General features: G+C 39.4%; 1 protein-coding gene across 1 annotated transcript in view; it reads right to left on the bottom strand.

Moving 5' to 3' along the window:
- Positions 1 to 23,536, bottom strand: part of LOC133123306 (ephrin type-A receptor 6-like) — a 210,192-nt gene that overhangs the window by 144,911 nt on the left and 41,745 nt on the right. The window contains exon 3 of the mRNA XM_061233659.1: positions 12,468 to 13,131. Within this exon, the coding sequence (XP_061089643.1) occupies positions 12,468 to 13,131 (664 nt within the window). The remainder of the gene's footprint in view (positions 1 to 12,467; positions 13,132 to 23,536) is intronic.

Here is a 23,536-nt window from a genome sequence, read left to right as displayed (position 1 = left end):
CCAGCAATGGTGATCTACAAGAAAGAGCATTTCTATGTATAGAAATATATAGAAAATGATTGTGTAAAAATAACATTGAAAAAACCATTCTCTCCTTGGCAGTTCCAATGAAATCAACCTTTAAGTTCAGGGACACAGTCCGCAGACAGAAAACTAATACATACAGAAGAGATCGCATGACCCTGCTACCTAGTGGTAACAGAGGTAACAACAAAGTGATGCTTTTATTTGATATACTCAATAAGTTAATGCAGTTAAGCAGACAATTGACAACAAAGTAGGTGTCTTACCCAGACTTAAATTCCCACAAGTGTCCCCTACTAGTGACAGACAGGGCTTCTCATAAGGCACCAAATTAAGTTATTCCCACAACAGTCACTCGTTAAACAGAAATGAGTACTACAAATGTCATGCTGTGATTCACTCAATATGCTCTGTTAGCTAGGGAAAACAAAATCTTTCTCCTCCAGTGGCACTGTGTCTCTTTTTCTCCCACACCATATTTATTTATTTTCTTACATTTTCTTTCCCCATGACAGCCAGCATAGGGGAATTATCTGTACTGTATATCTCACCTTGTACCCATCTAAACTCATTTACTTGAAGTGAAAATGATTGATGGGGGACCTAATCGATGTTTACAGTTGTCTTCCAATTAAATCTCAGGCCAAGTGGCAAAACAAAAATAAATTATTTCATGTTTGTTTTAACGGACGGAAAATCTTTTTTTTTTGCTTTTTTTTTTGCTTGGAGGACTGCAGAAGATTTAAATCTGCCTGAAGAAAAATGGCTAGACATAGACTATGGATAGCACATTAATTATCGCACATTGCTTTTTTTTCTTTTTAGACAGGCACAGTTATGTGCTGTCCTGCAATATTTCAAAACTGGGGAGCATGAAGCAGAAAACAGGAGTCCTCAGACAGAACGCTCCAATTAAAATACCCAACAATGTGCGATTCGGGCATGGGTGGATGGAGGTTTTTCTCAGTGTTGTCATTGTTTGGTTGGAGTGGTGGCGGAGGAGGGGGGGTTGTAGTGTAAAATATATGAAATGTGAAAATCAATATAAAATTATTTCGCCAAAAACAAAAGAACATTATGAAAATAAAAAACAAAGAGGCTCCTGAGTTCTACACGGTCTACAGCAGAACCGGAGTCTGATTGCCGTGTGCAGCTTGTGAGCACAGGTGTTCATCTGCACTTTCTGTGGCTTTCATTAGCTCTGGCACACTTCAATGGATTGACTCATTTGAAAATGATTAGATCAGTTCAGGTTGGCGTTTCCTGGAAGGTAGCGAGAGACACATCTGTGCACCTACTGTACACCCTGGCCAGTTCAGATCCAAAAATCATCAGCTGACAAGAGCCTTAAAATATTTTCTGAAGAAATTTGGCTGGACTTAAGAGCATCTGCTGACAGCTACTGGGGCCTTCACAATTCAATGAGTCAAGTCCCCCAAAGACCAGGCATTGGTCTACCATCTCATAACTCATTGTAAAGGTTGTTTAATTTGTTATCTGTCATTTTTGATGCGGACTGTGAACCTTTTACTCGGTAACATTTCAAGATTATACAAACGTTTGCCTGTCGCATCTTTTCAGCTCTCACAGTTTTGATTTGAACTTGGCTTTAGATTCACAGTTCAGATTTCACCGGAAAGAAAGCAGTGGCTGTACCGTCTCCAGGGTTAAGAAGAGCGGAACTATACCAGGGCTTACAACACAAATTCAGAGGTGATGATCTGTAGAGACATTGCTTTCAACAATCAGAGCTGCCAAAATGGCTGCCGTTGGTGTGGATTCAATCCTTCTGCTTTGTGGGTTCATTTTAGGTTTAACATTTCTAAGCAGATCATATTTGTTTTGTCATTATTCATACAATAATAAGAGCTTGGAACTCACTAAACTCTTAATAAGAAAAACTTGCTTATTAAAACATTCTCTGTTTTTCAAAAGTTACATAGAGATTGTAAATATGAGAAGACCCAGTCTTCTCTGGCCAAATATATAAAACAAATATGCCTTTAAGCCTTTGCTTAAAGTCATCATTTGACCTTATTGTGGCACAATGCAGACTTACAGTATACACATTTTCCCAACAGAGTTAAATTACATAAACTAGTCAGATATGTCTGCTCTCAGACAAATACTCAAACTACCAGTGATGCATTTTGTTGATGTATCGTCTCCTGCCCTGTATGCATTGTATGGGTTCAGGTGCGAGTCAGTATGTGTGAGCAAGTTGCCACTGCCTGAAAAAAGAATTGTTTGATGCCGGTATACTGTATGTTAGCTACTTTATGTAGATGCCAACAATGATTAGCTGACAACATTGATTGTGAATGATATGGGCAGGTCTGCACATTCTGGGGAGGATCTGCCAATGCTGAACTATCAATTTACGGTCTTACACAGCTTTTCAACTTAGCTGTTAGGCAGTTGTCCACTGGGGCCCTTGGGCCTCAGATCGAGGAATGAAATGACACTAGCATGGCTAGTCAAGCATATTTGCTCCTCGACAGTCCTGTTTGTAGAGGTATCTCAGCCAATACTTCTGCTCCAAAAATCCAATCATTGCAGCATATACACATTCAACTTCTGTTGTCATAACCTGGCATAGCCCACTGAGACACCACAACTTATTTACAGATTGTGTTATAACATCACTTTTTGCTCCAGCTGCTGACCAATACTCACTTGCTAGGCTATTTCTCTCTCATCTCCCCTCTCTTCAGTATATGCTCTTCCGTACCCATATCAAGGCTCATAATAATGACTGATCGTAACAAAACCTAAGCCCGAATCTAAATTCAATTGCTCGTGAAGAGAATCCTTGATAACCAAACAGCCTCAGTAAGTGCATCAGACATGATTATCTATTTGGAATATTTCCACAAGAGCTGGAAAGAGAAGGACCTGCTGAACACCCTATATGTCATGTAAATTAATGTGATGGAAGTGCGCGCACAACTTCCTTTCATAATCACTGAATGCAAAAAGTTAAAAGCCCTATTCATTCCTTGTTCAGACGATGATGTGAAACCTAAAAAAGAGCTTTTGGCAAACATTTATCTAAAAGGGTACAAAATAAAGAGACTAGAAATTAACAAAATAAATGATTTTGGTAATTTTTCCCTTGAATTTTCATATTTTGATAGTGCTGCTAGAAGTGGTATCATTGGGGCCAGTAGAGGGCAGTATACTCTTTGGTCCAGTATTAAATCAAAGCCCAGTGCAGAGATGGAGACCATTGGCTTTAGGAAGCAGGGCATTTCAGATGGGACATTCATCAACATCAAAGACTTGTTGAGGTCATTGCAGAACTTGTGGCAATTATTTTAAAGACCAGGGGGTTTCCTTGTTTCTTGGCCAAATTCCAAATATTTCTCTGCAAAAATCGCCTCGTCTGATTTTATCTCAGTGTAGTTTATGAAATTTTTCACTCTGTACTTCTGCTGATGTGAGGCAGATGCCAAAGTGATTGCAGTGCATCCTCCAGGCTGGTGCTACACATGGTCAGTTATTGAGGTGAATCGTCACCTTTTCAGCAAAACCCTCTGGGATACTCAAAAGCTGTATTTCAGTGCAGTGACTGGCACTCGATCACCAAAAGCCAACTAAAAAGTCAAATTCTGAAATAACTTACACAGAGTTGCTGATAAATACAGTGCATCTGTTATTCCAAATTATACCACAATGAGTAACCACAGTCCTACTACTAGACAAATTCAACTGTTAACCTTATCTATGGAAGACATACTGAATTCAGTGGATTCAATGAACCCCCCCCCCCGCAGTTCAGCTCAGAAGGCAAAGTCAGTTCTTTTGATTTATATCACAGACTGACATAATCTATAACTGTTTTGAGAGAGTTCAAATAAGTATGCAGGGCCAGGGAGAGCCTATGGGCTGCTGTTTGTCATTTCTGGAGAGGAGTGGTTCCACACATTCAGAATATCTGAGAGAGAGAGAGAGAGAGAGAGAGAGAGAGAGAGAGAGAGAGAGAGAGAGAGAGAGAGAGAGAGAGAGAGAGAGAGAGAGAGAGAGAGAGAGAGAGAGAGAGAGAGAGAGAGAGAGAGAGAGAGAGAGAGAGAGAGAGAGAGAGAGAGATGAGAGAGAGAGAGAGAGAGAGAGAGAGAGAGAGAGAGAGAGAGAGAGAGAGAGAGTATGCAGTATATATACACCCAGTGAGAACTTTATTAGGTATTTATTAGAGCTCTTCTGCTTACCACTGTTATAATGCACGGCTATTTGTGTTACTGTCACCTTCCTGTCAGGTTCGACCAGTCCACACAATTGGCAGAAAGAAACACCTTGTTAATGAGAGACATCATTGGAGAATGGCCAGAAAATAATTTAGATATTATATTAATATAAAATGTATATGTAAAATTATTTTACTAATTTTCCTTTTGAACTCAATATATTCAGGAGAAACATTTATTTTCATATCTACTGCATATCTGGCAGCAGCACGGTGGTTTGAGGCTCATTTGATACATTGGACCCTTGATGACCTAAAGCCATTTTGCCAACAACTGTTTTGCATTATCCTTAATTTTTTTGTTTTTCTCTCACTCTCTCCGCTTGACATAATACAATGTCAGTGCAATCCGGAATTTTCATATCTCCCTGTGTTCTCTCATACTCTCTGAATATGTGCAATTTAACCACAAGTTAATTGTGTGATTCCAAATATAAGATTGTGGAAAATCAAGACATAATGGTCTTTGTCCCAAACATTATGGAGGCAGAAAAGTTCCCCTTAAACTGATTATAGGTCTTAACTCGTTTTCAATACTTTTCCTTGATTAGCAATAGAGAGATTGAGTGACAAAATAGTGACTACCAGTAGATATAGCCAGTTCTATTAAATTAATGTAGGTGAGAAATTATTTGTATGTGTCTCGCAAAGTTGAACGCATTTTAGAATTGTGGAACCAAGTAATCTTGATTTTTCTCACTCAGAGAATAGGCCTATTCATGGCAAACATCTCCAATGTGCAGATTTGGTCATTTATGTAAACCATCTACTGGTATTTTAAAGTACAATGCTTGAGCTGGCAATTGAAATATTCACTGTTTACCTCCACACTTGCTCTGAAGCAAAGGTTGCCGAGGCATCGCTTATCCATGCCCCCCCACAGTACTTCACACGCTCTATCGACAAATTTGCTGACAGCAGGTACTGTTAGTAAGCTCAATATCTTTAAACTAGGTCAAAATGCCAAAGGCGAAACAATCTAAAGTGTTGCTGTAGTTTACCCAAAAGCATTCAAACAATGAGGACATGGGGAAACAATTTAGCTCTGCATAGAAAGTTTTAATACAGTCCCATTCAAGGCTGTTAAAGAAACAATTTAAATACAATGGTCAAATGAAGCCTGCCCTCCGAAATATACACCCTTAGGGTAATGTAAAACAAGATTAATTGAGAAGTAAGTAACTTTATTGTTTCATGCTCAGGTTGAAATGACTATGGAATTGTCGTATACAGTAAATACTGCTTTGGGGGAAATTCACATTTTGTGTTCATTCTTTTCCCTTATGTCTGAAATGACACCATCTTTACAGCCTTTACAGCTTTACAGCCATCCATGACTGAGATCCGTTATCCAGCATGGACACTGCATAATCAGTTAAAGTTCGACTCCACATCTCTGCACTTCAGGCCCAATTGATGCATGCTTCAACACTATCTAGCCAACTGTAATTTGAAGTGAGCATTTTGTATCTGGAGGATTGTACAGTACTTTATTGTTCTCTGTATGAGGATTCATTAACACTCTTTTCTTATGTACCACACTGTCTACTCATGTAATGCTCCCCTCCTCAAAACAAAAGAAACTCCTAATGTGGTGGATTGCCAGCAGCCTAGCAGCTATGACAGAGTGTCTCTTTCACCATGGCAACCAGCCAGCTGCAGTACAACAGAATAATGAGATGTTTAAAGTGCATGCAATGTGTTTTGATGCACTGCCATATACTTGCAAAGAAGAGCTCTAAGTAGATAGCACACACACACACATTTTTACTTATCTTGTGAATGATGGCTCCAACTTTTAGGATTCTGCAGTTCTTTTCACGCCTAGACTTGATACTAGAGCTCCACAGTGCTCGACTGTGCTCTCATCATTCAGACATGAGTGGAGTCCCTTGGCAGCAGAGACCACCCACAACACTTAAACATTCAGATCTATTCATTTTTTTCTCTCTACGATATTCCACATGATAAACGAGGGCACAAGATGATTCGAGAACATTGAATGCTGGTTTTCTCTTTCTTTAGTGCCAGTCTCTGTCAATGCAAGGATTATGGGATTTCCCTCTCTAAAACTGCCATGTCCCCAGCACGCTGAAGATGTAAGAGGGATATGGTGTCTTTTACACTGATTTGAAAGGCATTAAGTGTCGCACAGGAGCTACAAAGGTTTTGGTAATGCCTCGAGTCCAAATCGGTAACACTACAGGAGCATTTGAGACCTGTTCCCCCTGTGTCACGGCGGGGAGGACAGAGGAACCAGAAGCAGACACAGGGGTGTGGAAAATGGCAAGTTTACTCGCAGGTGAAGGGGCAGACAGAGCATAGTCACAAAACAGGCCAAGGTCAAAAACCAGGGGGGTCAGTCCAACAATGCAAAGGTACAGATATCCACAACAATGAAAGAAGAGTACAGGAAGCAGGCAGGGGTCAAAAACCGGAAATCCAGTAAACAGGGCAAGGACTCAGGAACAAGGGCAAGGATACAGGAACAAGTTTGTTAGTTTGACAAACATATTAGTGTGTGAGTATAATTAGTACTGTACAATTTCTAAGTTAGTTGAGATTAGTATATTAGTGCTATGTACAAACATGAAATGGAGAGAAAGCAGGAAGTAAGGAATGCAAGATTGGAAGGAAAGTTGAACCACGGAACTACCGTAAACACCCGAATAGTGGGGCACGCAGACAGGGGAGTGACTGGGCTAGTAAACATTCAGACTCAGACATCACAGGGGAAGACGAGTGCAAAAACTAATGAATATAAAAGAACACCAGACAAGAATATGAAAAATAATAAATTACAAGAATAACAATAATAAACAATGATAAACTAACACAGGACAGAACACAGGAACATGAAGGCTTTGGGTTTGTAAAGAGTAATACATCGTGTCTGTTTGAAACTGGAACCAATGGGCAGTCTTCTTGTTCAGAATTATATGGCTACACATAGCCTGGCAAACACCTGGCTGTGTAGCCTGCATGGGTGAGCTCAACTGAACTGGGAAGCCTGCACTACAGTACATAGTAAGAGAACGCAAGAATACCTAAAGAAACTCAGGCCATCAACCCTCGCCATTTACCGATAAGCTAGTGAGTATCCAACAACCTTTCAAGCCTGGACTTGAAAAACCCCTCGACAGTTCATGTCCATGCAAGTTCCATGCATTAACAACTCTTTATGTAGACAGACAACTATATTGAGGAACATAAATAGGTGGTTTAGCCGCCTCATTGCAACTACTTCTACCAGAATGCAGCATCTAGAAGGATAGCTGCACACCAATTATGGGAAACAGGGTACTATTAAAACTACAGCTTGGAAAGGTTTTATACTTGAACATGAATGAATCTCAGATCCATATTGGGGTCAAATTGTACCTATCAACCACATGTACCTGAAACAGAGTAAGAGTCGTTAATTTGCACATGACCTCACAAGCACACATTCTGTTATTCCATTCTGCAACAATAATTACCAACAAATTCTGCTGTTGTCTAGCTTTTTGAAAATAAATGAAAAAATAATTGTGTGGGCTGCATTTTATCCACAAAGTACAAATGCAGAAAATGATGCAGAAGGTTAGTGTGGGAGATTAGTTATCAAATTACAAAATAGGGGAACACAAACATAAAAGACAGTTCAAGTGTTTCCGGAAAGTCGGGTAGTAGGCAACAAATAAACTTCTGGATTTTATTAGTGGCTTATCACAGCAACATCTCTCCACACCATTAATATCTCCGCTCACATTTTTATCCATGCATGAAATTGCAGCAAACAAATTTCTCTCTTATCTAACGATCAAAGTTTTAGCTTTCTTTTAGAGAGCCTATATCCATTAGAAGGTGGCTCACTCAGAGTTTATGCATGCAACACAGTGTGATTAGTTTGGGCAGGAGCAGAGCCATGTGGAGACCAATTGAGTTTCTGGTGCTCAAAAGGAAAAAATCACATTGGAAGAAAGATCACAAAACCTTATTGAACTCTGTCAAAATAAGTACTGTATATGAGACATACTGTATGTATAACAGCAACAACAATTTCCTGCATCAGCATTAACTTATCTTAATAACTTGTACAACAATAAGCTTTCAACAGTAACTTATCTCATAACTTTAAAAGTTAACCAACTTCCAGCTATTTAAAAAATAAACATAAGCGTAGTGTTTCCCCGATCATTACCTTGGCCAGGCAGGCAGGAAAAAAATGTGTAACCTGCCCGTCAGGCAAGTGAGATTATGTCAACCATGAAATTCACTGCGGTTTAAATAAACTTCTGGTGTCATTTGCTTGATATTATTCTCATTGATTCTCCCCAGGCTCTGAAGGTAATACTGTTTATAAAATGATGTGTTATGGAGAAAGAAGTGTGTCATTTAATCTCAATTGACCAGTATCAATGGAAAGGCATAACATAAACATATAATATATGCACCACTATATCTCTTTTACTCACAGAAGTGGAGTTGCTGCTACACGAGTGTCACTTCACGGCTTGGAGGCACACCTCGTAAATGAGACATGTAGATTAATCAGTCTGGATTCGAAATAAGCCCATCGAACTTCAGAGAGCTTGGAGGGACACACAATATGGAATACTGATTCGGGGACAGATATAAATAACCTACATTCGTCAGCCCACGCCGATACCACCATGTTTCACATTATAGCACACATGCAAACTGCAGCCATGCTTGCAAGTTCATGGAAGAAGATAAATACCAGTAGCGGACACCAGCTAGGTGTTGAACACAGAAAATATAATTGATTTGAATGACTTCCGGTGGAGCCAACAGAGCAAGTGTATATCAACCATGAACAAGGCATTAGACTGACAGATGTTTTCCATAGACTGACTAATGTTTTCATAGACTGCACAAATGTCCAGCCGTTAGTTTCCGTACCTGGACAAGCATAATTTTCAGGTTAAAGATGCTTTTTCATAGCACGCATTATTTGCAAGATTCCCAGATGAGCCCACAGATGGAGTCAGATCAACTTGTTTTTCTCTCTACAACTAAATCAAATTCCTTACAGGGTCACCATACAGGAGAACATAGGAGTAGCCTTGTACAGGCCACTTTGTCATAGAAGTATTTTTCAATTGGTTGTTTTGAATGAAATGACCTTCAAAGAAAAATTTCTAGTACTCAGTGAACACTTTATTAGGTATTTGTACTTATTTTTTAGGCTTCTGCTATAGCCTATCCACTTTGATGCATTGTGTGAATTTATAAAATAAATATGCACAGTACACTGTGTACTGCCAAAAAAGACTATTGAATGAAGCCAAGCAATATTCACCTGGACACAAACCGCTCTTGAAAAAGAAAAAAAGATCTGTATTACATGTGGTGGATTAGCTTTTAGCAGTTTATCAGCAAAGAACAACTGCTTGTTATTAATGTCGTAAGCCAAACACAACACCAGAAAGAACAGACATTAGGTCTTCTGGGTCAGTCCATTTTTACAAAATGAGGTACTTGAAAAATACATTGGTCTTTCATGTAAAAATATATACTATTTACAGATATACACTAAGGATACATTACAGAGCATTGTTGTGCGTGATAACAGATTTTTCATTATTTGAAGCATTGCTTCCCATTTGCATGAGTATCATGGAGGTAATGACTGTGGGGTGGCTTGAGGAAACTGCGGAAAATATGAGCAATACTTTTGACAAGTGCAAGTACAGTAACCTTTAGCAGCAAGCTCTCCAACTGCACTGAACAGTGGGGGACAAGGCCTTCAGACTACAATTTGACACCATGGAAGCTCTATTTGAACCCTGGCTTTAAAGGGTCTTCGGGAGGTCCTGAAGCTGTTCGTCCGATTACAGGCACAAAGCTTGAGGACTGACAGCCGCAGCGTGTCTGCCAGCTTAATCTATTGCCTGATCAATTCTGTTGATAGCACTCCAGTATGGATCGGCTTTAGAGGGACGGGGACATAACTGATACCAATATTTTCCTCCTGAAGCCTTGCTTCTTCCCTTTACTGTCAAAAAGACCGGCCACTTCACCTGGGTAAATATCCAACCCAAACAGTTCAGTTATTAAATCTCATCTGAATGCATTTGTGCTTGTGTGTCAACAAATAGATCCAGCGTTGACAGATTTGTATCAGCATGGTCGAGATAGCATTAGCGACGGTGCAGACAGGTTACCCTCTGCCTGCATCTCTACTGCTATGCCTGGAGAGGCAGGGTCTGTGTTCTGATTTACAATGGAAAACAAGACCATGGCTTTGCACCTGCAAAGAAATTGATGGCTTACTCTGACCTGTGCTGCACTAGAACAACGATTTGCTTCCAGAAACAGATGGGCAGTCTTGATGCTGTCCCATTTCCCTGGAAATGATGCTGTGCTCGTAAGTACACACACGTTATTACATCTACTTATTTATCATTCTTTTCTTCAGTGACCACCAGGCCAGCATGGCCAGAAGCATTCAGTGGAACATGGCTACACAGTCGTTAAACACAATGGTTATAGTAATTCATTGCAAGATGATGCATCACAATTGCCCTTAAGAGAGACTCACCTGTGTCATACAAACATCATTTGTACAAGTACAAGTATGTAAACATTGCTAATCCAAGCTAAGTAGGTTTTGTTTTGTATTTGTTGCACTTTATTTATACCTACATTATGAAAATAAATGAAATTAAGTTAGTATTGTAAAGTGTCTTTAAGCCAAGTCTCTGTGATGCTGAACTCTCGAGTTGTAAAGCTTCAAAGTAGAACACCGCAATAATGGATGAGAGTTGCCAGATTGGGAATCTGCATGAAGTGCTTAAAAAATGTACATTTGAACATTTTAGTCCTTTAAAATTGGCAATGCTAAATGTGCAAACATTGAGCTGGAGTATGCAATTTATTTATTTTTTTAACGGCAACGCCATACTAGCTAATGTTAGCTATCTTGGCTTTAAATTCTATAAACTGACTTGTCAATGTTGCCGGATTCTTGTCGTTTATGCACCGGATAGCTTCCTGATCTGGTAATGTTACATGCCACTTCTCACTCACTCACTCACTCTCAGGAGGAGCAATGTTTGAACAATGTTTGAATTTAATTTCACTTTAGCCTTTAAGTCAACGTAATTGGCTATGTAACATCTACATCAATGCTAGCTGTTTACTTGAGTGTTATGGGAGTCTCTTGTGTTGTTCACTATTCCAACTCATCCATACTGAATGGTAAACGGTGGATTCTACCTTTTCTTGTATGTGTGAACGAAATGCTGGCTGAAACATCGGGGAATCAGAAGAGGTGCAAATTGGCTGAAGTAAAGTTCCAAGAATCAGGTGTGTGTGGGCTGCGCATTACATTACTACTGTTGGAAACACTGGACACTGAACATAGAACTGCAGAATGACCATTTACCTTGAAAACTTTTACACTGTAGCAATGATAATCCTGAATTAACTTTTTTTATGCATCGAGTTAAATCAGCACATAATGTACATAATGTACAGAAACACTACCTCAATAGGAAAGCTAGAGGGTGCATACTGCTGAGCTACATGCCAGAGATCCAGAACCCACTGCTTTTTTATTCCTCATAAGGCACAGTGCCCTAAAACATTTTTTGAATTTAATATCATCATCATATTAGGTCGAGAGATGGGAACTCCTGCCCATAGCAACAAAGAGCCACAGAGGTAGAGATGGGAGGAGGGAAAAAGACAGAAAAGAAAGAGGGAAGACAGATTCTACCCTTCCCCACAGATTTAAGTTACTTTGGTTTTTTTTTTACTTCTTTACTTCCTTTACTTTCTTACTTTAGTGATTTGTCACCTTTGAAACACCAACACTGCAGTGTCAGTCCAATCCCTGCTGAAAAAAACAGCTCAGGCTAGGTTTTGAAACAGCTGGTATCTAGCTGGTTGACCAGTTCAGACCAGCTCCCAGCCTAACATGGTTTGACCAGCTCAGGCTATGTTTTGAAATGGCTGGTAGACACAAACCAGCTACAAGTTCAGACAAGCTACTAGCACTAGCCGGTTGACCAGCTCATACCCAACTAGACCAGCTTATGACCAGCTTGGCCAGCATGACCAGCTCAATTTTCAAGCTGGTCAAGCTGGCATAGCCGGATTCTACAGCAGGGATAAGGTGCCACTGAAACTGAAAGATCAAGCGAGAGAAAAGGAGAAACAGTGACAGATGGGAAAGGCAGCCTGCGCTCACCGAAGCAGTTTCCTTCCAGCTCCTCGTAGCCCACGCTGCAGACGCAACGGCCCAGGGGGACGAGCCAGTCCCCGTCAGCCCCGCAGTACAGCTTGGGCGTGTCTCTCTCCTCGGCGTTCTTCACGCACGCCCCCCGCACCTCCACCAGCGAGGACGAGTCCACCCGGGGGACGGTGTCCGGGAAGGTGGCCAGGTTCCGGAAGGTGGAAGGGCACTTCTTGTAATAGACACGCACGGACACTAGGGCGATGCAGGCCCCTATGTCCTGGAAGGCCAGGAAGAAGCCCTTCTGGGTGATGGGCCCCACCTCCCGCACCTCGGTGTTCAGCTTGAGGATGCGGTCGCCCAGGTCCGTCTGCGTGAAGCTCTCATCGGCCGCGATGGTGTCGATCTTGGTGTACTGGCTCGTCCTGAACCTCAGGCCATGTGAGTCGTCTGCCTCCAGGTAGTATAGGTTGAAGGTCTCTTTGCAGGCGCCGGACACCCAGGGGATGCTGTTGCAGTCGCGGAGGGTGAACTTCAGCTCAACGTATACCTTCTGCGCTGCGTCGCGGGGGATCCAGTTGGAGCGCAGCCAGTTGTTCTGGCTGGGCTCCATCACATGACACACCTGGAAGGTGTGGATAGGACGATTGTGCTCATCCATCTCTGTGATTGTGTCCCACTGCGGGGAAAGAACAAACCAGAAGAGTTGTCACTCACAAGAAAGAAAAAAAAGGATAATACAATATACAGTACACCTTAATTACTTTCTTTGTCCTGTCCTCTTTAAATAATATTTCAGGGTTACAGGGATATACTAACTGAACACCATAACAAGATAAAGTAAAGCTTAGAAAAAGTATTTGAATCCAAAACAATTATGTATTTGACCCAGGTCTGATACATACATAATCAGGGGGGGGGTGAGTAACTTCAAATGAAATAGAAATAGAAAAACTTTCGACTGAAGCAATGTGAACTTGTTTATGGTACAACAAAACTTAATAAAAAGCAAAAAACCTGCATAAACTATGTTGTACCTCTCAATGGGCACTGAAAGCATAATCAACTGACAAAGTAATACACATTGTTATTTATTTAGGGCATTGAAGGGCAGTTGACACCAAATCCCAACTTCCAAGGTAACAGAACAGAAAACATGTTTTTAAAGAATAAATACATGAAGCAGCATTATACTGTACACTCGTGTAAAATACAATTCTAAAATAATTCCCCCCTGTGTCATTGTTTTTCTCTTCCCTTTTCCTGTCTGCAACATCATTACTTGCCGTACATTATTCATGGAGAAATAAATTCACAGCAAAAACATATATATTTACAAAGCAAATCAATTTTGGGTTCTATCCACTTCTCTCCATAAATCTAAAAATCAATCACTGTTCATTAAATAGGGATTCTGGTGTCAGTACTGTAGTCTGGTCTGTTTTAATAATTCAGAACAAATGCAAATGCATTGCCCCGTTGAACCATTTCCTGGCACCGCTATGATATCCAATTCCTCTAGACATGCAAAATGTATTCAGAATTCAGTGAAGATGCGAGGGTGAAGCTGCCATCAGCAGGCTTCTAAATCCTCTTCATTTTCTCCCTGATGTATACTGTACCATACTGTGCATTTTTACTAATGGCATAAAGTGGAAAAGAAAACTTTAGCAACTGTTAGGCTAGTGTTGTGGCTCATGGATTTAACGCAGGTCTCTGGAATTTTCTCACTCTCCTAGTTCATTGCAGTTCAGTTCTCTGTCTGTATCTGCCTCTCTGTCCTTCTCCCTCCCCTCTCAATTAAATTCACCTGGCAGGAAATACAAGAAAGCATTTCCAAAAAATAACATGCAGGATTTTTCAACAGCAACAAAAAAGGTACTGTATACATTTCAACTGCTGGGCAACATTAGCTCAGGAGGTCTTCTGGCAGTTGGAGGGTTGCCGGTTCAATCTGCCCTGGGTGTGCCGAAGTATCCCTGAGCAGGACACCTGACCCCCAATTGCTCCAGATGACCTGGTTGGTGCCTTTCATGGCAGCCGTTGGTGTGTGAATGTATGTGTAAATGGGTGAATGAGAGGCATCAATTGTAAATTGTTTTGGATGCAAGAACATTTGTGTTCTTTTCATAAATGTATCTTCCTTTTTTAGTTTGAATGGCTACTACACGTCGGAACGCTGTGCCATGTCAGATTCAACAATTGTTGTATTCTGAATGCTTTGTTAGGCAAAAGAAAAACTGGTTCGTTTCACCACACCAACAATGTTCACTCCTCTCACTCTCCATGTGCACATGTGGTCTACTTAAATTGTCTGCATAAACTAACCCTGCTTATCACTGAAATTATTATAAAATATTGCGGACGGGAATGTATTAAAATGCATGTTTCCTTGTGTGTAAGAAATTACCATCACCATCTTTTCTTTATGCCACAATTATGGAACTACCTGCCTTTAGACAGACCCAACATTCAGTTCAAAAGCCAGTCATGTATTTCCTGGTTTTTATCATTCGGAAGTGTACCTAAGTGTTTCCATTTAATGCTGGCTAATTTTGGGAAACACATGATCAACAATGAATGAAAAAAGATAATTTCTTCAGGAAGAAGAAATCCGTACTCCGTACATTATCTGTGCGTTTTCAAATCACGTATTTAGGTACGCTCATACTGCAAACCATGAGAACAATAATTTTAACTGTTATCCACCCTATGGCTACATTAATTTAATTTAGATTTCCAGTTATATTTTGCACCAGTTAAGTGTAATGATAGTTCTCCAGTTCCAAGGCCTACGGTATAAACAAAATTAGTAACAGAAGTCATATTCTAATCAGTGATAATAGATGAATGTTTTTTAATTATTATTTTCATATTGTGTAAAATTCGAGCAAGACTTGTGCTATTCCTTTGTTGGAATCTACTGAATATAGGGGTTTCCGTGGTCCACTAACAGTACCTTGATTTCCAAACTCAGGCTCACCATACACTAATAGCTCTGGTTCGCTCAGCAAAAGAATCAGGAACAAAGCATTAGCCTGAGCTGAAATTCCAGCACAGAATCTTACAGTAACATGCATAATTGAAAACTGTTCATGAAAGAGAAAGATTGATTTCTTTGAATGGTGAAACTCATTCCAACATGTTCAGTGCAAGAGACTCAATTATTTACAGCTGCCTGCTGAAGGTAAGGTAATTCTATTAAATTTGTAAAAAGTTGTTGCTATTGAGAACAGTGCTGCGTCTGAATTTATCACCCAAACTCTGGAATGAGGGCAGAAAATTAAATGTGCTCATGTTTAAACACAATTTCATGATCTACGACTTTTGATGTAATGACTAAGTCAAACAGGTCTATAATGTTTGGGACAAAGATATATTTTCTTGAATCGGCTCTGTAGTGCAAAGTTTTAGATTTGTAATAAAAAAATATATGGTTAAAAAGTGCACACCCTCATATTTTAATTAAGGATTCTTTTATACACTTTGGCTTTCTTTCTTTTTTTTCTGGATTTTTCCCTTTTTCTCCCAATTTGGTAGCCAATTGTACCGTCTGATTCAATTAGAGCTAGTATTAGATACACCGCCCATACCCCGTCCCTTGGCGGCCGGAAGGAGAACGACACGCCTTCTTCAAGCCCGTTGCCGTGATTCCGCGGCGCCCGAGGTGCTTTATTGTGCGGCGATCGACTAACCCTGCCAAGTCCCTCCCTCTGGAGCAGTGAGCCAATTATGCTGCTCCACGTGAGCCGGCCAAACTTGGCTTTTGGCAGGACCGAGAGCCTTAGCCTGTTGCGCCACTGCGGCTCTTCCGATCAAACTTTCAAACTCATTGTTGCACATCACAATTGAATCAACATTCAGCAACTGCATTACTTATTTCTTGCCTCAAATGCTTTCAGACACATATTTTAGTGCACTCTTTTGAAGGAATAAGAGAAAGTTTATGAAAGTTCCAACACATTATGTTTTGCCAAAACCAATGAACCGCAGTCTATCCAATCTACATGGTAGGCTACTTCCCTTGTAAATGCTCTTTAATAACAGCTGAGAATTTGCATGTTAAACTCACGCACAGTACTTCATAACAGATCGAAAATTCTGCCGTACAAAGCCAAATTGTAGAGTCTTCTTTGCTGACAAGGGCCAAAGAGATGATTATGACAATCAAGAAAGCTATTGTGAAAAACTCAATTAGAGCTACAGCAGAATGTTTACGTACTCCAAAATCAACAGTATGCAATGTCCTATCAAAGAAACTGACTACTGGAGGACTTTGGAATCAGGCCATCCACAGAAGACATGGGAAAGTGATGACAGTATGATTAAAGAGCTGTGAAAAAAGTGAAAGTATCAGAGCACACTGTGCACAGAAGACAGAGAGGCAAATTACAGATATTATACATACATACTATATTATATACACATACAAATGTCGTCAGCACATGAACAGAAAGGCAATATTGAAATATGCAAGTTACAGACAGATGAGGCACGGATAAACATTTAACAGAAAGGTGATAGTATGGAGAAAGACACTGCTTTGGACCCTCGGCATACTACCACAGTTGAAAGGGGATGGATAGGTTTTGAGATATTATGATATTTAAGTTCTGCAACTATAAGTGAGTTATATAAAATATATGAAATGATGTTCAGAAACAACCCATTCAGTCCCAAGAGCGCAATACGGCACTCAAGTGTATCTACCTTAAAATCTCAAGAGGGACATATTGCACTCTCTTCCTTATACATTTTCAAGCAATCAAAATGACTGCTATATTATTGTTTTGTGCCCCAATGAAAACCCCACCAACTTTCTCTAAAGCCAAAATTCCTTGGGATTTGGGTGGAGCTATTTCACATTGGGCTTGGGACTGAAAGGGTTAAGTAGTTAATTTAGATGTATACCAAGCACCACAGATTTTTTTAAATGACATACTTCCAGTACAAAAAAAGATTTCAGCCAAAATGAACTTATAGAAATAGCTATGAAATTTTACCTCTTCACTAAAATAGCCGGTGGTATAAAGAAGCTTTTTAAAATATATTTCGACATTTCTATTTCATGGGGTAATTTATGCGGAAACATAGCAAAATGTATAGCATATACAGTGGGCTCCAGAATTATTGGCACCCACTGATTAATATGCACAAAATATGCAGTAAAAAATCCAAGCTATTGACATAAGCTTTATTTTCCAACATGTGTAAAGTAATGTGCTTTATTAATGATTCAACTGAATCAACCAAAGTCTTACATTTTTCAAATAAAATAAATATTTCCCCAAAAAATAGGTTCCACAATTATTAGCAGCCTTGATTTAATACTTTGTGAAAACACCCCAGGCAAAGATGACAGGCAAGTGGTATGTTTAGATTTGTGATGGTCAATTACTATCTGTGTCATCTGAATAGACAGTTCTTTGGCTGTTGGTTGTCAAGGGGATTTGGCATGCTTGCTACCTCATTTTTATACTCAAGTGAAACAGGAAGAGATGGAATGCCACAATATAGTTCATTTAGACTGAGATGAACGAAATTAAAGCTAAATTGTATTGCCAATTTCACTTTGCTTTATTTAATTTACAATAATTGTTAGGGGTGCCACTAATTGTGGCACCAGTGGTTTCTAGGAAAAAATAGACTACTAAAATAAAAACATTGAAACATGAGAGTAAATGTATTCAAATAAAAAGTATGTAGTTCCTGTATGTTTGAGTGTAGACCATTATCCATGTTGTATATTATAGGCAGCCTTTTTAAAAATGGCTGTAATTCCTACACAGAACACCCAATGTGGATGTATAGTACCAGTCAAAAGTTTGGCCACACCTTGCATTTTTTCTGGCTTTCCTGATTAATTCAGATTAAATCACATATTAATTGTTTGATTACAATAAAATAAAATAAAATAAAAGAGGAAAACTTTGACTGCTACTGTAAATACCCTCAAATTAAAACTGAGCAACCAATTGGAATCCAATGTACTGGGGTACAGTTCTGGAGTGCCGGACCAAAACAACAAAAATAGTCTCACGGTCCCCATATATAAAGCACTGCTTAAAAAAGGAACCTCAATTCTTCATTATATTTTTAATTGAGGCATAAATCTGAGCTCCTGACCTCTTCTCTCAGGTAAGAAGTAATAGAGATACAAGCTGTATCAGGTTCACTGGGAACTGTTAATACATATTTCACTCCTTGTTTTACAGTCTCATGCTGTGAGCAGAAAAGAAGGTTCCTATGGTCTCTCAGACAGATCTTGCCACTATGAAACAGCCTGGTGTGAAATAAACTGCATATGCACCAAAAAACACAAGAAAACATGAACCAAGTGAGATCATTCAGTAACTATGTTTGACACTGAATAACACGCAGAAATGCCCATGCGCACACACATAATTTGTCCATAATTGTGAATCATCAACAATAATGGAACATGAAGCTGTGGTCACTGTGAAATTTACCCTTGCCTGTGAGAAAGAAAACATTTTTTAAAAAGAAAGAAGAAATAGAACAATGCTGGTGGAATTGATCCCGGTCTGATCAAAGAACAAAAAATCCATAGCCATAATGAACGTCCCTTCTGTATTGATTAGACTCTATCGAATTACTCCACAGAGTCATAAACGCCATGCTCCGGCCTATTGAAAAGAACACAGGCTAACTGCCAGTCTGCGGTTGCACATACAAACGTGACCCCTGCCATCCATCGACAGGCTTCGCTGGCTATAAAAAATGTATTATTCCTTCTCTCCATATCCACACATAACACTAGAAAAACAATAACAAGTGATTTAAATGTGGTTGTTACTCCAAACTTACTGTATAATAGGGAGGTAAAGCTTTGGTATATTGCTCCTTATTAAATAGAGTGATGAAAGCTAAATATAGCTAAAGCTAAAAACTACATAGTGTTGAAGTCTAGATTCAAATTATGTTTTCATGGTTTAAATACATAGCTATGCACTGAATACGATGGGATTTCAGTTCGTAAAAAGTCATGCTCTGTCTTTTTAGATCACCGAGATAAAATAAAGCTTTCCTTTTCATAGTGACAAAATTCCCACAATTGGACCATCCTAATGCCACCGACAGTGTGTCTGTATTGATCTATCGTCCCTCGAGCAATTTGAAAAATTCAAGTTGACTGGCATGATTCTAACTTATAAACCTGATTACAAATAGGATACATTTGTTTAATCAGTGGACTATCGATGGTGACCTGCAACCGATGTCAAGCAGAATTGTGTTGGTATAAGACTGGCCATGCCAGGATAGATAACATCTTTATTGTTGCATTTGGTACACAAATCTGACTGTATGGTTGTAACAAAAAAATTTTTTTTAAAGCAATGAAAAGCTGCATAGCAACAATTTGCGGATGATCTGCCTTGTCATTTTGTGTTTGTAGAATGATTTAATGCTTAATTTGCTTATATGAAATTGTTGTTGCTCACTATGATGAAATCCGCAAGCAAGCACTTAGCAGCATACCGGAAATGCCATTCAGCGGGACTTCGCTTCACCTCCCTATACATACAGTGCATCAGGAATCGTTGTGACATACTGTGCAGTGCAATTAACTCATTGGTACAAAAAGTCCAACTGTGTTAGTATTACACCATCTTAGCATTTTAAATTAATCACCCCATGGGACATGCTTCCAGTTCAACAATGGGTTAAAAATATAGAATTAAATTATTACAAATAAGAATGGCCATTTTCCACACGAGGCTGTGCTAAATGTGCTGAACTGTATCCATCATTGTTCCAAATTTGCAGGGGTCTCCACCGAAGTTGCAAAGCATATTAGTGCCTCATTGGTAGTAGTAAAATTGTATCATGGTGTGACGGTAGGTGGTTACCATTAGCTACTGATATGATCTTTTCAGAATGTTCGATGACTGCTGCGAAAACTGTGCCAGCAATGTCTCTCTCTCTATCACACACACACACACACACACACACACACACACACACACACACACACACACAATACAGTAATACAACAGTAACAGTAATAAAATACACAAGCACATACTTATCCACAGCTTTTAATGTTAAAAAAGTAAACTACAGAATAGTTGTGAGAACACTGTTGTTTATGTGAAACTCACAAGTCCTTTAGACAATAAGCTACAAAATAACTCAGACTCAGGATGCCAAATTTGACTGCACTTTGACATACTACACATTTCTTTAAAGATCCGTGTAATGCATTTATCAGCTGACCACGATAATTAATTATCCACAAGAAAATATTGCGGGTGCAAAACATTCACAATATTACAGTATTTTTTATGAATCCTAGTGACCAACTAAATATTCATGATGCAAGTTGGCTTTAAAGTAATACCTTATTGAAAGTTTTTCTGAAAGTCATTGAGGTGCCGTAATGGTTATTTAAGGATAAAGCAAAGCAGCAGATTGATTGAATGCCCTATTATGCCTCTCTAATTTGCATCCGTTTCACCGTGACTGACACATTTACGTCCTGCGCCCATATGGCGCGTCTCTCTACCTGTGCCTCTTCAAAAACAAGACTCCCCTGCCTTCCCTTGTGCTTACAATCACCCTACTGAAAGTGCCTTTACCTTGCCTTCATTGTGTGACTTTGTGAATACAACCACACGTGATTGCCCTTGTGTTTTCAACATTAAAAACCGGTCACAGTCCACTGTGCTCCAGCTAGGTTTTCGCACATCAATGTTGAAAGGGTTCAGTATAAATATTGCACAAACAGGCATGATGAATGAACAAAGACTCTTCATCGCAGCCAGGATCTGCCCTGCGGGTTCTCTTCAGCGATCATTCAATAACCTATTCACAGGTGGATTAAAAATGGATTCAAGCATGAAAATTGAACATCGGTTCTTTTCTTATTTTCCCCAATAAGACGACCTTAAAGTATGCACAGATTAAAGTGATGTGTGGTCATAAATACTAGCTGTCACTACTTTACAGGATTTTTACAAAAGTAATTGTTTTGACCTTGTTCACTCTTATTTATATGTGAAAATGTTTGCAAATTTGAAATCAATGAGAAGGAAAATGTTCATGAAACATGGATCAACTGAAAGCAGTCGCTAACCCTAGAATACATGTGCAGGCGCACACACATCACACACACATATTCATATACACACATCGACGCAAACACACATATATACAGACACACACAGGAACACAAACTTCACTGTCATAGTTGTGACCTTACAGGGGCCAAGCCACAGCATAGAGACACATTCATTTAAAATGAATTCAACTTCATATCACAGGGGAAGGATCAATAAAGGTTTTTCCCCAAGATTTCCGTAAATAAGCATTGTATGATCTCTACAAGCTTCTCTGTCAATTGATCAACCTGCACTGACAAATTATAACCTTGCACTGTCATTTATGAACATTCCCGGTTGCTCTAGCTTTCGATAAGACTGCAAACATTTCATACATTTTTAACCAGTCCCAGTGGCAAGCAAGAAAACAGCACTGGATCCGTGGAATTCTCTCCGGGGGTCTGAGAATATTACTAACTCCTTACTAAAACCTTATGGGTTGACACCCTAGGACCATAGGCAATAGGCAAGGAGTTATAATAAAATGATTTCAATATTTTTGATTATCCTTTGCTTATGCTATGCCTTGATGTACTAAAAAGCATGATATGAGACTCCTGCATGTCACGGAAAACCAGTTAGCTCTTATGTAATATAACATGCATTTTTGTCACCTATGAAATAGCTACTGTATATTTTTTGTACTACATTTGTTGATGACACTGACAAAAATATATGGGGTGATATATTAACACCGTCTTTGGAAGGCCCATCGACAAGAAATAGATTGCTTAGTACAACTGACATTGCTTAAACTCACTGGTAATATACAACAACTCCTTACACAGGCACAATACTACAATGCCTGGCTGCTCATTTCTTGTCCATAAGTAGGACACAACAAAGTGAGGCACGCTAAACTGGCCACGCAAACACATTTTCAGCAGAAAAAGATGGTACTCCGGCTAATGTAGTACAATTAGCATCCATACTGTAATGTCCAATAGCAGTATAACTAGTAGGTAGGTGGGTAGAGGGGTCTGCTATTTGATGACACTACCTTGTGGCAAAACTAAATTCAGGGAGAGACCCTGATGCCCTGGACTCCTATAAATAAAATCAGCTCTGCATTAATCCCAACAACTGTGGGAGATCTACCCGAAATGGGTAAGATGCAATGGAGTGACAGACTCTATACAATATTGATTAAACATATAATAGTAAAACATTTCCATTGATGCTTGTATGATTTACATAGTGATTTGAATAAGGAAGGATCTTCCATGCAGAACACTAATCCCACATGAACCTGCATTCCAACTGTCGCAAACTTGGAATTTTGAATATTCAGAACGGTGGTATTCTGAACATTCAGCTGCCGAGAGCTGTTGATAGGGCAAGTGCATATTATTATATTATTATGATACAGATTATGTATGTCGTGGGCTAGCTGTAATCTAGCACACTTATGTTATCTCCAGTCTTATTGTCCACAGTACCTATGCAATAACATCTCATGCCTGTGATTAGCCGTTATGAATACCTAGCAACCACCTAGCAACTGTCTAGTAATACCATAGCAAGGTACATAGACTTATATTGGCATAATAGAATTTAATTAAACATTTATGCGTTTGTGGTTGATATAGTTTCATTATACCAATTGCCTTGCATTATAGAACACCTCACCTCTCTGACTGGCTGCTATAAATACCTAGTAACACTTCAACAAACACCTAGTAATTCCCTAGCAACCACCTAGAAACACGTTAGCAGCGATTTAGAACACCCTCGCAACCACCTACTAACACAATAGAAACCCCCCACTAACACCCTAGCAACCGCCAAGCATCACCCTAGCAAAAATCTAGTGACATTCACACTCCAAAGTATTAGCCCTACTACTGCTGCTACTACGATAATTAACACTACAATTCACTTGTGCTGCCATTACTACTGCCAATCTAGCTTTCAGCTAGCCCTCACAGTTTCTTCAGGAACTGTACTTTTCCAGTCTTAAAT

The sequence above is a fragment of the Conger conger genome, chromosome 3 (genome assembly GCF_963514075.1).
Source record: "Conger conger chromosome 3, fConCon1.1, whole genome shotgun sequence".
Lineage (NCBI taxonomy): Eukaryota > Metazoa > Chordata > Actinopteri > Anguilliformes > Congridae > Conger > Conger conger.
The sequence above is the reverse complement of the archived record's forward strand: the minus strand, read 5'-3'. Positions and strand labels throughout refer to the sequence as shown.